This window comes from Lasioglossum baleicum, chromosome 3 (genome assembly GCF_051020765.1).
Source record: "Lasioglossum baleicum chromosome 3, iyLasBale1, whole genome shotgun sequence".
NCBI lineage: Eukaryota > Metazoa > Arthropoda > Insecta > Hymenoptera > Halictidae > Lasioglossum > Lasioglossum baleicum.
In genome coordinates, this window is record NC_134931.1 from 1457448 (window position 1) to 1471232 (window position 13785).

Sequence of the window (13785 nt, forward strand, 5' to 3'; positions counted from 1 at the left end):
GTTGTAGAGGGGGCCAAGGAGGCGGAGCTTTCTAGCTCTCGATTTCTTTTCGATGGAGCCTCGTCAGTGCTCCACAGAGCAAACTATCCCAAGTCCAGCAGCAAACGGACGATTGTATCGGGCTGTCTTCCGGTTTCAGTTTGCGACCCGAAGTGCGAGAACAACGCGTGCCACAGTAATGGCACATGCTGCCACCCGTCGTGCCTGGGTGGGTGCGACGGTCCGACGGCGTACGACTGCAAGGTGTGCAAGGACGTGGTGACGGCAGACCGTGAGTGCAGGGACCGGTGTCCGAACGGGACGCTGGAGTTCATGGACTACCGATGCATCCCGGAGGAGATGTGCCGTCGTATGGAGAAGCCTCGCGAGGCGTTCAACGTGAAGCAGTACCCGTACAAACCCTTCAACGGCACCTGCGTGATCGAGTGTCCGCCAGGCTACACGGAGGAGAAGGTGGGCGACATGAGATCCTGCAAGAAGTGCGAGGGTCCTTGCCAGAAGGAGTGCGAGGGCGTGATGGTGGAGAACATCGCCACCGCTCAGAAGCTGCGCGGTTGCACACGGATCAAGGGCAGCTTGGTGATACAGATCCGCGGCGGCAAGAACATCGTCAAGGAGCTCGAGGACAATCTGAGCACGATCGAGGAGATCAACGGCTATCTGAAGATCGTGCGCAGCTTCTCCCTGATCTCGTTGAACTTCCTGAAGAAACTGCGGCTGATCGGCGGCAACGACGACATCAGCCCGACGTACTCGTTGCAGGTGTTGGATAATCAGAACCTGCAGGAGCTGTGGGATTGGAGCTGGCACAAGGACATCAAGATCATGTCGAGAGGCAAACCTGGCAAGTTGTTCTTCCACATGAACCCGAAGCTTTGCCTCTACAAGATCGAAACGCTGCGCGAGAAGGCGGGCCTCGACCCGTTTACCGAGTACGAAGTGGCGTCGAATAGCAACGGCGATAAAGTCGCCTGCAATGTCACCGAGCTAAAGACCAGGGTAGGCAACAAGTCCCCCTGGAGCGCGGTGATCGAGTGGGAGCCGTTCATCCATCACGACGCTAGGTCGCTACTCAGTTACGTGGTCTACTTCATCGAGGCGCCGAATATGAACGTCACAATGTACGACGGCAGAGACGCCTGCGGCGGCGACGGATGGAAGGTCGACGACGTCTCTATCTCGAAGAACTACAGCACCATGAATAGCTCCGAGTCCAACGTGCAAACACACTTCCTCTCCCAGCTGAAACCCTATACGCAGTACGCCTACTACGTCAAGACCTACACCATCGCTACAGAGAGGTCCGGCGCACAGAGCAATCTCACCTACTTCAGGACACTACCCGACGCGCCCACTACACCCAGGAACTTCAAAATTCAGAGCACCTCGAGCGACGAGCTCAAAATGTCCTGGCGGCCGCCTCTACAAAAGAACGGAAACCTGACCTACTACCGCATCGTCGGCCGCTGGGAGCCCGATGATCCCAATTTCATCAACCAGAGGAACTACTGCAACGAACGTGAGCATCTTTTCTATTCGCACTCTTGCATAGCAAACAAATTGCAATGTTATACTTGTCGCGGGTAAATAGACTCTCATAAGGGATGTTTCGCCCTAACCAGATAGCTCGCGACGTCTCAGAGACGTCCTTTTTACGGCCATTTTAGGTGTGAGTCTTTTTCGAGACGTCTCTGTGCTATCTGGGTAGAGTTTGCTCGCTGAGTCGAAATTTGATTTCAAGCAAACACGATTTACGGTGGTAGAATGTCAAGGGGATTGTAGTACACAATCTCATTCGTCTGACCTTGGGATAACCTTGGGACGCCCTGTAAAGAATTATCACTAGACTGCGGATTTTATGTATCTATGGTACCGATATAAATGAATAGGTAAACCAGTAAAAAGATTGAAAGAATCTCGTAGTGTCGCTACATCACCATCAACTTATTAAAATGATTAAAGAAATTTTGATTTGGCTCCGGTACCTTTGATCTGATGCAGACAATTTTTATTTCGCACAAAGATCCGCAGACTACATAGTTATCGCACATCCCTCGGCCTGGTACCTAAACATTTTCACCGTCGGGATCTCTGTCGTAATTTTTCAGATGACGACCCGAGTTTCAGTTTTGCTAGATCCTATACAGGGTGTTTCGTCTAAAACAGGACACCTAAATATCTCCTCTATCTCTGAAAATACAAAAATGTTTCTAACGTAATCTAAATGGTTTCAAAAGACGAATCAGATGGAAGAATGGTCGAATTTCTGTTACCGTTGAAATCTGACATGTCGCTGAAAGTAAGTTCTGCATTAATTAGCAAATTTTAGAGTTCACGGTCATTTCAAGGTCGTTCAAGGTGCTATTAAACATGATTGAATGCACAATAATGTTTGCTATAACATACAACAACAAAAAATGTGTGTATATATGTAAAAAAACACGAGTGACCTTGAAAAAACGATTAAAAAATTACGATTTATAAAAAACGATTCTTCCATCTGATTCGTCTTTTGAAATCATTTAGATTACGTTAGAAACATTTTTTGTATTTTCAGAGATAGAGAAGATATTTAGGTGCCCTGTTTTATAGACGAAACATCCTCTATGTATAGTCTGTCCTATGAGACGAGGTGGTAAACGTAAATATACTCGAGCGCGACAGAGTTGAAGTTGCTCTTCACGCTTCACTGCCTCGTTTCGTTAGGCAAACTGTAGAGTCCAAGTTCTAGGAGGGGGTGTTGAGAAAAGATTTTTCGACCGTTTTCTAGCGATCCTGCCGATGGACAAGAAGTCGAGCTCGCTGGACGAGGAAGAGCAGCAAAAGCGGCTCCTGGTGGACGAGCAGACGGAGCAGTCGATCACGTTGCAGAAGTCCTGCAAGTGTCCGGACCGAGAGAATGATCAGTCGCAGAGGGAGAAGGAGGTATCGAGCGCGATCGCGTTCGAGGACGCCTTGCAGAACCAGGTGTACGTGAAGCGGAAGCCTCGGAGGAAACGCAATGTCGACACGCCCACGGAGAACTCCTCGCCAACCGACATGGACAAGATAGAGAACGACACCTGCACGGAATTCGTCAGACATATACCGAGCACGAATCACTCGTTCGTGATGGGCAGGCTGCGACACTTCGCTGTCTACAACGTCGAGGTGCAGGCTTGCAGGGCACAGGAGATGAACGACACCTACAAAAAGTGCTCCACCAAGAGCATGAGGACCTTCCGGACCATGCCTAAGGAGAACGCCGACAACATTCCGCCGGACTCCATCAAGATCAGCATGTCCAGCGAGAACAACAGCCTCACCATGGTCACGCTCCAATGGGAGGAGCCTCCGGAGCCGAACGGGCTCATCGTCACCTACCAGATCGAATACAAGAGGGTCGACATTGAAAACGTGAGCGACACAGATGATCAGACTGCGGATCTTTAAGCGAAATTCAAACTTTCTAAGTCACAACTCTGAGAAAATATATTTTCTACTCTTTTAATCATTCTTATAAGTCGAAAGTGCTGGAGTAATATTCATAAATTCTGTTAGTGTTTTAGAAAAATGTTCTTGCTGGGCATCGGTCCTTTGACACCGTTCTGATTTAGCAAACAAATTTTTCTACCTTTAGGATCTGTAAAGAACTTTTCTACCGTCGGTATTGGGCGGCCTCTTTCAGCTGACCGAGACGCTTTGTGCATTAGATACCTAATGTGAGGAAAGCTGATTATCAACAATGAACCAAGGTCACTGTCTGTTGCAGTACCAGCCGATGCCGATCTGCATCACCCGTCAGAACTTCACGAAAGAGAGGAAATCGTACGTGCTGAGAGGTTTGCAGCCGGGTAACTACTCGGTGAAGGTGCAGGCGACGAGTTTAGCAGGCGTTGGCGAGCCTACCAATGTGAAATACTTCTGCATCAAAGAGCCGAACACCCTCAGCATGTTCTGGATGCTGTTCTGGTTGATGTTGTGCACGTTCATACTGCTGTTCTCCGGCTCCTTCTACTACGTCTACAAGAAAAAGTTCATGAGGAACGCGGCTAGTTCGACGCTGATCGCGACGGTGAATCCACAGTACGTCAGCATGCCGTACGTGTTGGACGAATGGGAGGTGCCTAGGGAGAAGATCGAGATGCTGAAGTCGTTGGGGAACGGGTATTTTGGCATGGTGTACGAGGGGATCGCCATGGACATCGTCAAGGGCAAACCGGTGGTGCGCTGCGCCGTCAAGACTGTCAACAAGGACGCCACCGATCGCGAGCGGATCGAGTTCCTGAACGAGGCTTCCGTCATGAAGTGAGCAATTACTAAAGTAGAGTCCACCAGAGTCCATAATTCTGTCGCGCATCTCGGAAGTCGGTGAGGTGGCGCTGGGTGGTGGGCTGTACATAAGCTGTACATTGGGAAGGGGGCGGATGGAGTGGGAGATGCGCAAGAATGAACGAAAACCGGTTCGTCCGCAATTATGGACTCTGGTGGACTCTACTTTAATTACTTATTACAATTCCAGCGCAAGGTGCCTAACAATCTCGTTATCTTTCAATCAATAGGGGTTTCGACGCTCACCACGTGGTGAAGCTGCTGGGCGTGGTGACGAGCGGCCAGCCGACCCTGGTGATCATGGAGCTGATGGCGAACGGCGACCTGAAGAAGTACCTGAGGAGCCACAGGCCGGACGGTTGCGACGAGTCGAACCCGCCGCCGCGGCTTGAGAGGATTCTCCAAATGGCGATTGAGATCGCCGATGGAATGGCGTACCTGGCCACGAAGAAATTCGTGCACCGAGACCTGGCTGCTCGGAACTGTATGGTGGCCGAGGACCTTACCGTGAAAATCGGGGACTTTGGCATGACCAGGGACATCTACGAGAGGGATTATTACCGGAAAGGTAGCAAAGGATTGCTGCCAGTTAGATGGATGGCGCCGGAGAGTTTGAAGGATGGCGTGTTTAGCAGTTACTCTGATGTGTGGAGCTATGGAGTGGTGCTGTGGGAGATGGTGACCTTCGCATCGCAGCCCTACCAGGGTCTCTCGAACGATCAGGTGCGTGTGGTTTTGAAGATTGACTTTAGAAGGTTGGACGCTCTCTTATCAATCTTTGTTCTTCAGGTTCTACGGTATGTGATCGATGGAGGAGTGATGGAGCGGCCGGACAACTGTCCAGAGCTGCTGTATGATTTGATGAAGCGTACCTGGAGGCACAAGGCGACCAGGAGGCCCACGTTCATGGACATAGTCGCCACACTGCTCGACCACACCGACAAGACCATCTTCCAGCAAGTCAGCTTCTACCACAGCGTCGAGGGCATCGAGGCCAGGAACCAGAACAAGTCTAACTCTTCGCAGTCCGACGAGTGAGTGAAATGCACCTAGTACCTAGTCTAAGAAATACATAAGTAGCACTGTACAGGCTGGTGCAAAACCGATGTAATTTCGTTTCCAGGCACCTGGAGCTGTCCACGCTGCAGGACCTGCACGAGGAGGAAGTGGAAGGCGAGGAGGACTCTCCCCTCCGCCAGGACTTCGGCGACTTCGAGAATTTCAAGCCGGGCAGCATCAAGAACAGTTTCAGCCCTCGGTACCGACTGAACTCGTACGGGGAGAACTCGAAGGCGACTACTGGCAACTGCCACAACATGAACTCGTCGAACGTTCCTCTGAAGGCCGGCTTCGACGACTTCGACGGCGTCTCCGGGGACTCGATCGCTTCCGGCAAGGACACGTTGAACCTGCCGTTCGTCGAGGATAGTCTCAAGTCCTCGGTGAAGAGCTCGCCGTTCATGAACGCGAGGAGCGCCTCCCGGAGCAACCTGAGCCAGCTGTCGATCGGCAACAAGTCCGTCAGCCCCAGAAACTCTAGCAAGAGGAGCTATATTGGAAGCCCGAACTCGTCGAAGCTGGCGAATCCTGATTACGAGAACGGTAGCCCGGAGATCCTGTCGGGAGCTGAGAGGAGGGAGATGGTGCCGTTGAGGGTTGACTTTCCATCCATGGAAGCCATCGACATGGACGGTCCCGGTGTTGAGAAGAGAGACCCAGTCAACACGGCGGAATACGTCAACAAACCGGAGACTCTGAACAACGGGTACATTGGCAGCACCACCACGTAGTCTTAAAATTCCTCGCGGCGAGAAGTTCGTCGCGAATCACGCTCCGAGGCTCGACCAGGCCGGAGACACATTCAAAAACGAAATTCTACAGTTTTCGGACCAGGAGCGAACTGGTTGACTCCTTTCACGACAGTCTAGAAGGCGAGGACAGTGTCTGCGAGATGATATCGAGGCTGAAGAAAGTGTCCTAACTTCGGACTCGTCGAATGCTCGTTCGTCTTCTGCTTCGAAAAAATTCTGACGGACTCGGACCGAACTGTATGAACCACATTTCAACATCACAAGCTCTGAAGCATTTTTATGTCAGCTCCGTAACAGTCTGGCTGATCTGAAGCTACTCGCAATTAATTTTCCAAGCTTGAGAAACGTTGTCATGTCTGGTCATTGACTGGTATCTTAGTTACTGCCTCGTAGAATGATACGTTGGTCCTCTACGGACCTCATCCTTTTCGTCCAAATGAACTGACGAATTTTCTCGAAGCAAAGATCGAACGAGCTCTCTTGGTCTAGAATAGACCAATCGTTCTTGTTCAGCGATGCTTGCATCTCTGATCTCCCGAAGAGTCCTTGCAGCTGATATTAGGTCGGGTCTCGATGCTGCTGCATCGACCGTGTATCATAGATCTTCGAATATAGCGTGGGTATCGTGAGGAACCTTCCCGAAATCGCGCTGGTGTCGTTTGGCCGTATCGACTACCTACAGAAACTGTGGTTTCCGGTATTTTGGAAATCGAAAAGCAGGTGCCTACGACCGGAGAAGAGGAATCGCGAACGGACAAGTTTCTTATCCGACGAGGATCGAACCACGACTGTCAAGAAGCGCTAAATGCACATTGTTTTCGGAAAGTTCCTCGATTCTCAGACTTGCAGAGAATTAATTGTAGTCGATGGTTTAATTGAAACTGGCTCTAGAGATTTCTCCTAAGGGAAACGACGAAGACGGTTTCTGGTTGACAACAGGAACACCTTCACCCCTAACTGAGCAGGAGATTTCAGGGCTATCTTCTGGGAAGCTTTGCTCGCGGTTACCCAGGCACAGCAGACACTGCCTTTTTAAACAGACTCACGGTATGCGGACGGAGCGTTTTACGAACAATCGGATAGGACTATGGCGACCTGGGATCAGCGGCGTTGCTGACCCCGCGAGTTAATTGACAGCGTATTATCTCGCCGAAGATTTGTACGTCGATGTTCGGTTGCGTTACATTCGCTGACACGAGCCAATCTTGTCGAGGTCGACGCGAGACCGCGTCCACATGCCAGGATCTTGGTCGAGGATCGTTCAAGGTAGCTAGTTCTTAATGAATCTTTTAAGCGGATAGAGTTCTATTAAGTGGATAGAGAAGATTGAATTCTCTTCTTGTCGTTGAATCTTTCTGGGACAGTTAGGAGCTGAAAATAGTCTGACATCTATTTTACTACCTTCGAGGCGTATTATCCTATCACGAATGTTCATCAGACTGATTCTCTTTGATCCTCTGATTCGTATTACTTTCCATTTATTAACCACTTACGAATTCTTCGAAGTATTTTAAACTCGAGATATTAACAGTTAGCGTATAGTTGAAGAGAGAAATTTGACGTGCTCGTATATCTAACACAGTCGAGTCCTGCTATTGTTATTGCTATGGAAAAAATTGACTGAGGAATCTTTAGTTTCCATTCGTAGAATTTTAGAAGTTCTCGTAGTATTTCTTTTACAGCTGCCAGATTATTAGCACTCCTTTATGGTTAACAATTTCCTAGTAGAAGTCTGTCGCATGCCTATATTTTTCTAACGACTAAGTATCGACAACAGCTAAATAGCATTTTATATCGGCTTGGAAGAACTTAATAACATACTTAACAGACTGTGTCTGAAATCTTCGTCGCTGGGTACATCACCAGGGTGCGTATATCACTAGACTGCGGATATTCATGTTCAAAAAACCGTAGAATGTAAAATTCGACAGAATTTAGTACAATTTTCATTTATCTCAGATCTGCAAGGACTACACTTTCTACAAGTTCGTCTACGAAAGTTGCGAATAAACATCCGCAGTCTAATAATCACGTTAAGACTCGAACTCCGAACTGTTCCATTTCTTCAAATTATCACTTCCATTTCTAATCAACAAGTAGATCTGCGAACAGAGTGGAACAAAGTGTTCAATGCCAGGAACATTTTCATTTTTACGTGTTCAGCGTCTTGGCCGCTAATTTCCCCGAGACTCTCTGGAACAGAGATTTCGGAGAGAATCGCAACCGATCTTGACGGGATCGGCCGTGTTCACGGAGACCAACGCACGTTTCGTTGTATCGATAATAATTGACAGCCACGGCTGTCACCGAGGTGGCAATTAGGCGTGCAGAAGCGCGCGCCTCGGGGCTACGATTTTATATTTTCCAAGGATCATCGCCTAGTTGCCACCTCGACCGAGCCGGTAGGCTTCTTCGAGTACTATTATTACGGATAGATTATATTAATCGGCGATCGACGGAGACGTAGCCCACGACCGCTTAACTCGCGTATCCTTCGTTGAAAGTTCGGAGGGCAGCAGCAAACTAATCGAGCTGGCTTTTCCGTTCCGAAAAACTTCCTGCGAAAGATTCATTTCATTGATTTTCTGCCCTTTGAGATAAGGCAGGTGTTTAAATGATCCCAATCACTTGGGACAACCTGTGTAATTTGGATCATGTTTATCTTGAACCGAGAAAAAGACCGGGGAGCAGAAAATCCTGATGCACCTGATTTTCACGAAAGAATTGACGGCTCATCGACAGCCCAGCGAAGGATTCGGTCGTGGTGGTCCACGTCTCCGCTCGAATCCGCTTCGATTCCGCTCGGCGAACGCGAGGGGCCTAGCACTTCCGGTCCGTGTCCCCAAAAAGTTCTCCCATGTTGAATCGTGCAATAGAGTACGGTAAAACCTTGTTTCTACGAGCTAGCTTCTGTTCGCTGTCGATCCAGTATATTTTCAGTTCTAAACACAGAGAGACAGACTAGACCAACACTTCCAAGTAAGAACGATTAGAAAAATTGCTGTTCAATCCGAGTACTGGAACTGGATCGTGGATAGCTGGGATCATCTTCCGTTGCACGAGAGGCGTTGCCTCGACCGAAGGATTCGTGTAAAGGAGGTTTTACAGTACGGCCGAATTGGTGCTAAAACGCGGACCAGGCGGACACCGGTTTGCGAGGCTCTCTCGGCGCGGATCGTCGAGCGGAAACAGGAAATTCTGAAGCGTCCGGAAGCACGGTCCCGCGTGTCACGCTTCCGAGTAGAGAGAACGTAGACTGGTTGTTTCTAGCTCGACGCGGTAACGAACGTCGAGGACCCGATCGAGCGACAAAACGGTTCGGACGCGACGTTATGGGGGGTCCGGACGTGAAAATCGCGTCGAGAGCTAGCGTCGGGCGCACGCGAGAGGAGAGAACACGATGCCACGAGCACCAGCAGCACCGGCAAACAAAGCGACAAGCAGCTGAGTCTAGACGTAAACGAGCCTCTAACACAAAGACTGATTAGCTAAACCCATTTTATTAACGCCCGTATTCGCTGAGTAAGTTTAACGTTTATCGAAACGAAATGGTAGAAGTTCCACATCTATCTATCTATATATATATACATGCGTGTGTACACACATATGTGCGTATATATACATACATACATACATACATATATTTTCTCATCTTCTCTCTCTCCTCCGTGAAGGCCATCCTATATACCCTTCTTCACTCAATTCTTTTCCAAGCGACCATTTCTCTACGGTGTAGATCATGCTGCAGAATATCGATTAACCCTCGCACGCTCGTAGTTCCAATAAATTTATCAGATGGCGGATCTCTATTCATTTATAGCAAAATTATGTAGATAAAATTGTCGGAGAATATTTAAGAAATTGAAACTACATTCAATTTGGTTTCTATTGCTTGCAATCAATGCAGATAATTTTTATCTTGCACCAAGATCCGCAGTTTATTTTGTCATTCTTAGAAAACGATTCTTTATTAAATGTTCTAGTGGTTGGCAAACCCTTACTCTAATTTTATTCACAGCTTGAAGTAATTAGATCTGTCTTATCGTTGACAAAACTCTCTGAAGTAAGAGGAAAATTTATCTTTGCTCTATACCGACGTTTACTTTCGAATAAGGAACATCAAGATCACAAGGAACTCACACCCATTAACATAATACAAGTCGAATAGATTTTTGTAAAATTTTCTGTACGAGGGTTAAGAAGATTCTGGGTTTCTACGTCGGCGAACGGGATTCCCATCGAAGATGACCGTTCGTTGACGATCAGTTTCCCCGGGAGACTGATAAATTCGCGGCGTTCACTCGCGAACAAGTCCTACGAAAAAATACTCTGCCGCTGAACAAAACGATCGTGCACGCCTGAAGCCTTATTTCGTAGCTCGACTGTGCTGTTTCCTTGGATTTAGTCCTTGCGCATCGATCAATTTCACCGAGAAGCACAGCCTCGCTTTTAAATATAATTTTTCTCGCGGGAATGGACGAACAAGTCGATAGCTTGTACGCAGGGAATTGCATAGAATTGAACGTGTGGCCTAATTGAATTCTAAACATACGAATTTCCCAAACAGTGCACAAGAGTGAAACGAGACTGGGCCATGCGTTGTTCGTTTTCTGCGGCGATCATGGTCGACCTGTTGACAGAGAACGTATTTAACACGCCACTGCCATTCCTTTCGGTATTAATCCTCGAGGTTACAGTATTTTATTGCCTTACGATCTCTCTCACAGCTAATTTCCATTAACAAGAACTGTGGATTCTCCGAATGCCGCAGTAACAGTCACGACTACATTCTCTTATCATTCTTTTATACAGTCAATCCATTGTTGTTCGACCAAAGTTCGTTTTATTGAAAGTCTCGGCAGATCATCAGAATCTCGGTCGGATAGAATTCATTCGATATTACACGCGACTACTTAGGGGGTGGACACGTTTCTAGGATTGCAGTCTCGTTTCTCGATAATGCAAAGATGGGATTTTGCAGTAGTCAAAAACGCTAGATAAAACAAATCCTAAACAAAGCCGCGGCTAACATTTTTTCAAAGGAAAATGTCGCTTGATATGGTCTCAGAAACCACCCCCTTTCAGGATTTTCACGAAGTTTGGGACACCCTGTATAACTTCCAAAGTATGCGTTGCACGAAAAAGTTTTGTATACAGAAGTTGCATGGTCTGAAGGGGTACATTATGTAGTGCATTTATTTTTTCACAGGTGGAAGCGTTTTTCGGAGATTTGAAGATTGACTTTGTTTTTTTAAATGGAATACTATATTTTTTATACCACACTATGGAAGAATGTCGAATTCTGATTAGAAAAGTATTGACCTTCACCAGCCCTAAACCTAATAATTAACGAGTATTTTCACTTTATTTCCTGAAAATTTTACTCGTTAATTATTAGGTTTAGGGGCTGGTGAAGGTCAATACTTTTTTACTCGGAATTCGACATTCTTCCATAGTTTGGTACAAAAAATATAGTATTCACCTGTAAACGCTTCCACCTGTGAAAAAAATAAATAAATAAATAATAATAAAATAAATCTTTTCCTTTTTTTTCTTTGACTTGGACCGTTTTCAGGTTCATCAGCATCTTCCTTCTGGATTGATCACTTTAAATGCCTACTCAGTCTGCAAAATTCCAGGTTAAAATATACGCGATTAAATAGGATTTACGAGATTGACGAATTAATTATACTCGCAGGGATGTAGCTATTAAAAAACAGTAAAATAGAACTTTTAAGGGCAACTGCGGCCTAGATTGATCTTTTATCTAATTGGGAAACCCTATCTTTGCATTATCGAGAAATGAGCATCCCTGCAATCCTGGAAACGAGAGTCAACCCCTTAGGTTCACGATCACAAAGCAATCTCGTCGACAGGTTAACCGAACGCGGCGTGGCCCGTTACCACGAGCATACACGATTAGGGGAGCTCCGTAGAGGAGTGGATTCGCGTGGGCGTTCTTCAATAGGTTCTTGGGACACTGTATCCGCGTGCAAAACTCGTCGAAGAATTTTAGAACGGACGACGGAGGCGTGGATGCGCATCGAGGCCAGAAATGTCCTGTTTTTCAATGAAAAGTGACTAGATCCAGACTTCCGATTAGACTGTCGATCTTTATGCATCTATGGTTTCTAAAAATTTTCAAAAAGTACTGGAGTATCAAACTCGACAGGATTTAGTAATATTTTTATTTATTTCCTTTATGCATTTTTCTAGGAAAATTGATTCAAAAATTGTAATCGGTGCAGATAATTTTTATTTTGCATAAAGATCTTATATTCGGCACCACTTTCTCCGAATTTGTCTACAAAAATTGAAAGTTGCAGAAACATCCGCAGTCTACTCATCTGATCTAGATCGGATCCACGGTTTCGTCGGTCGGAGACGATCGCGCGATATTTTTGGGATCTCCAACGATCATAGGGAAGAGAGATCTATGCTTCCTCGACTCGAAGCCTCTTCGGGTTCGAGGAAACGCGATTTCTATTCACTCGAGACAGGGATCGATTCGCGCGATCGCTCGCGTACTTATCGTCTTTGACCACGGCTGGAAGCTTCTCTGTCCTTCGCAGCTCTCACAGTCTCGCTTAGCGTAAGATTTACCCTTTCCTGCGTCCTGGAAGAACTGAACTTCCAGGACGCCACCCTTGTTCTACATTTAACACCTCGAGGAAGCCTGTGTACCGACGCGAACTTTTCTACCAGATCCTCGAATCAAATTCTTTCGGAAACTGTTCGGACACAAATTCGATCACTGCACCGTGGTAATCTGTACGTTTACAAACACCGGCTAAAGCAGGATTTATAGATCAATTTTATGTTTCGCCGGAGATTCCTGCGGAACAGTGATTTCTCGAGGGCTTCGCTTGTGCAAACGTTGCGACCAGTGAACAATGTATGCACATCGACGAACGGTGTGGAACGTGTTTGCGTCGGTTCGCGGGTTTCTCGAGGGACGAGTGGGACGCGCGCCCAACTGTTGTATTATAAAACAATGTGAAGCCTCGCTCGTATTCTGAAGTATTTAGTGTAACACGGATAAACAGTTAACGCTTAGACCGTATGCATACTTTGTACGCGCGCGTAGACAGGTTGCGCTCGCGAACACCGTTTCGTGGATTACAGATTTATCCTGCGAGAGTCGCTGCAGGAGAAAACATCGACAACCATCTTTATACTGTGCAGAAACGATAAGATGGCTGGCTAGCACGGCAGCGTAACATAATTCGTTGACGCATCTATCCATCTTTTCATTTCTGCACGGTATTTCGAAGATTCGACGTTTCCTCCGTAAGATCGCGCGTCTGGGCGGACACAGACTTCGCCTCCGAAGGTTGGAGCCACGCGACTGGCTGTACCGCGCGGTGGTAGGGACAGAGGGCGTGGCCAACCGTGCCAGTAAGGAAGAAACGCTGTCTTCAACAGACAAAGCGGCTCTTAGAGGACGGTTACGTTCGAAAACAACCTGTACACGCGCGCAGAGGCGCCGTATGCGTAAGGCACTGTAAGATTAACCAGAAAAAATGTTTCCTACGAAGCGACGAGTTCTCTCTATATCATACAAAGTGGCTCGTGGCTATGAGAAGAAGTTTCTTAGGCCTATATAGTTTTGAGAGATCGTGTAATATATAATATATATATATATATAATATATATATAATAT

At 47.1% G+C, this 13785-nt stretch overlaps 2 protein-coding genes across 2 annotated transcripts in view; both read left to right on the plus strand.

Moving 5' to 3' along the window:
• The window catches only part of Inr-2 (insulin-like receptor-like), a 184772-nt gene extending 172900 nt beyond the window's left edge, over positions 1–11872 (plus strand). The window contains exons 6-11 of the mRNA XM_076420221.1: positions 140–1519; positions 2771–3396; positions 3752–4287; positions 4542–5034; positions 5101–5345; positions 5435–11872. Coding sequence (XP_076276336.1) covers positions 140–1519; positions 2771–3396; positions 3752–4287; positions 4542–5034; positions 5101–5345; positions 5435–6101 — 3947 coding nt within the window. The 3' untranslated portion in view covers positions 6102–11872. The remainder of the gene's footprint in view (positions 1–139; positions 1520–2770; positions 3397–3751; positions 4288–4541; positions 5035–5100; positions 5346–5434) is intronic.
• Bbg (PDZ domain-containing protein big bang) overlaps positions 5960–13785 on the plus strand; it is a 123202-nt gene continuing 115376 nt past the window's right edge. Inside the window, exon 1 of the mRNA XM_076420213.1 lies at positions 5960–6076. The gene's annotated coding sequence lies outside the window, so the exon portion shown is untranslated. The remainder of the gene's footprint in view (positions 6077–13785) is intronic.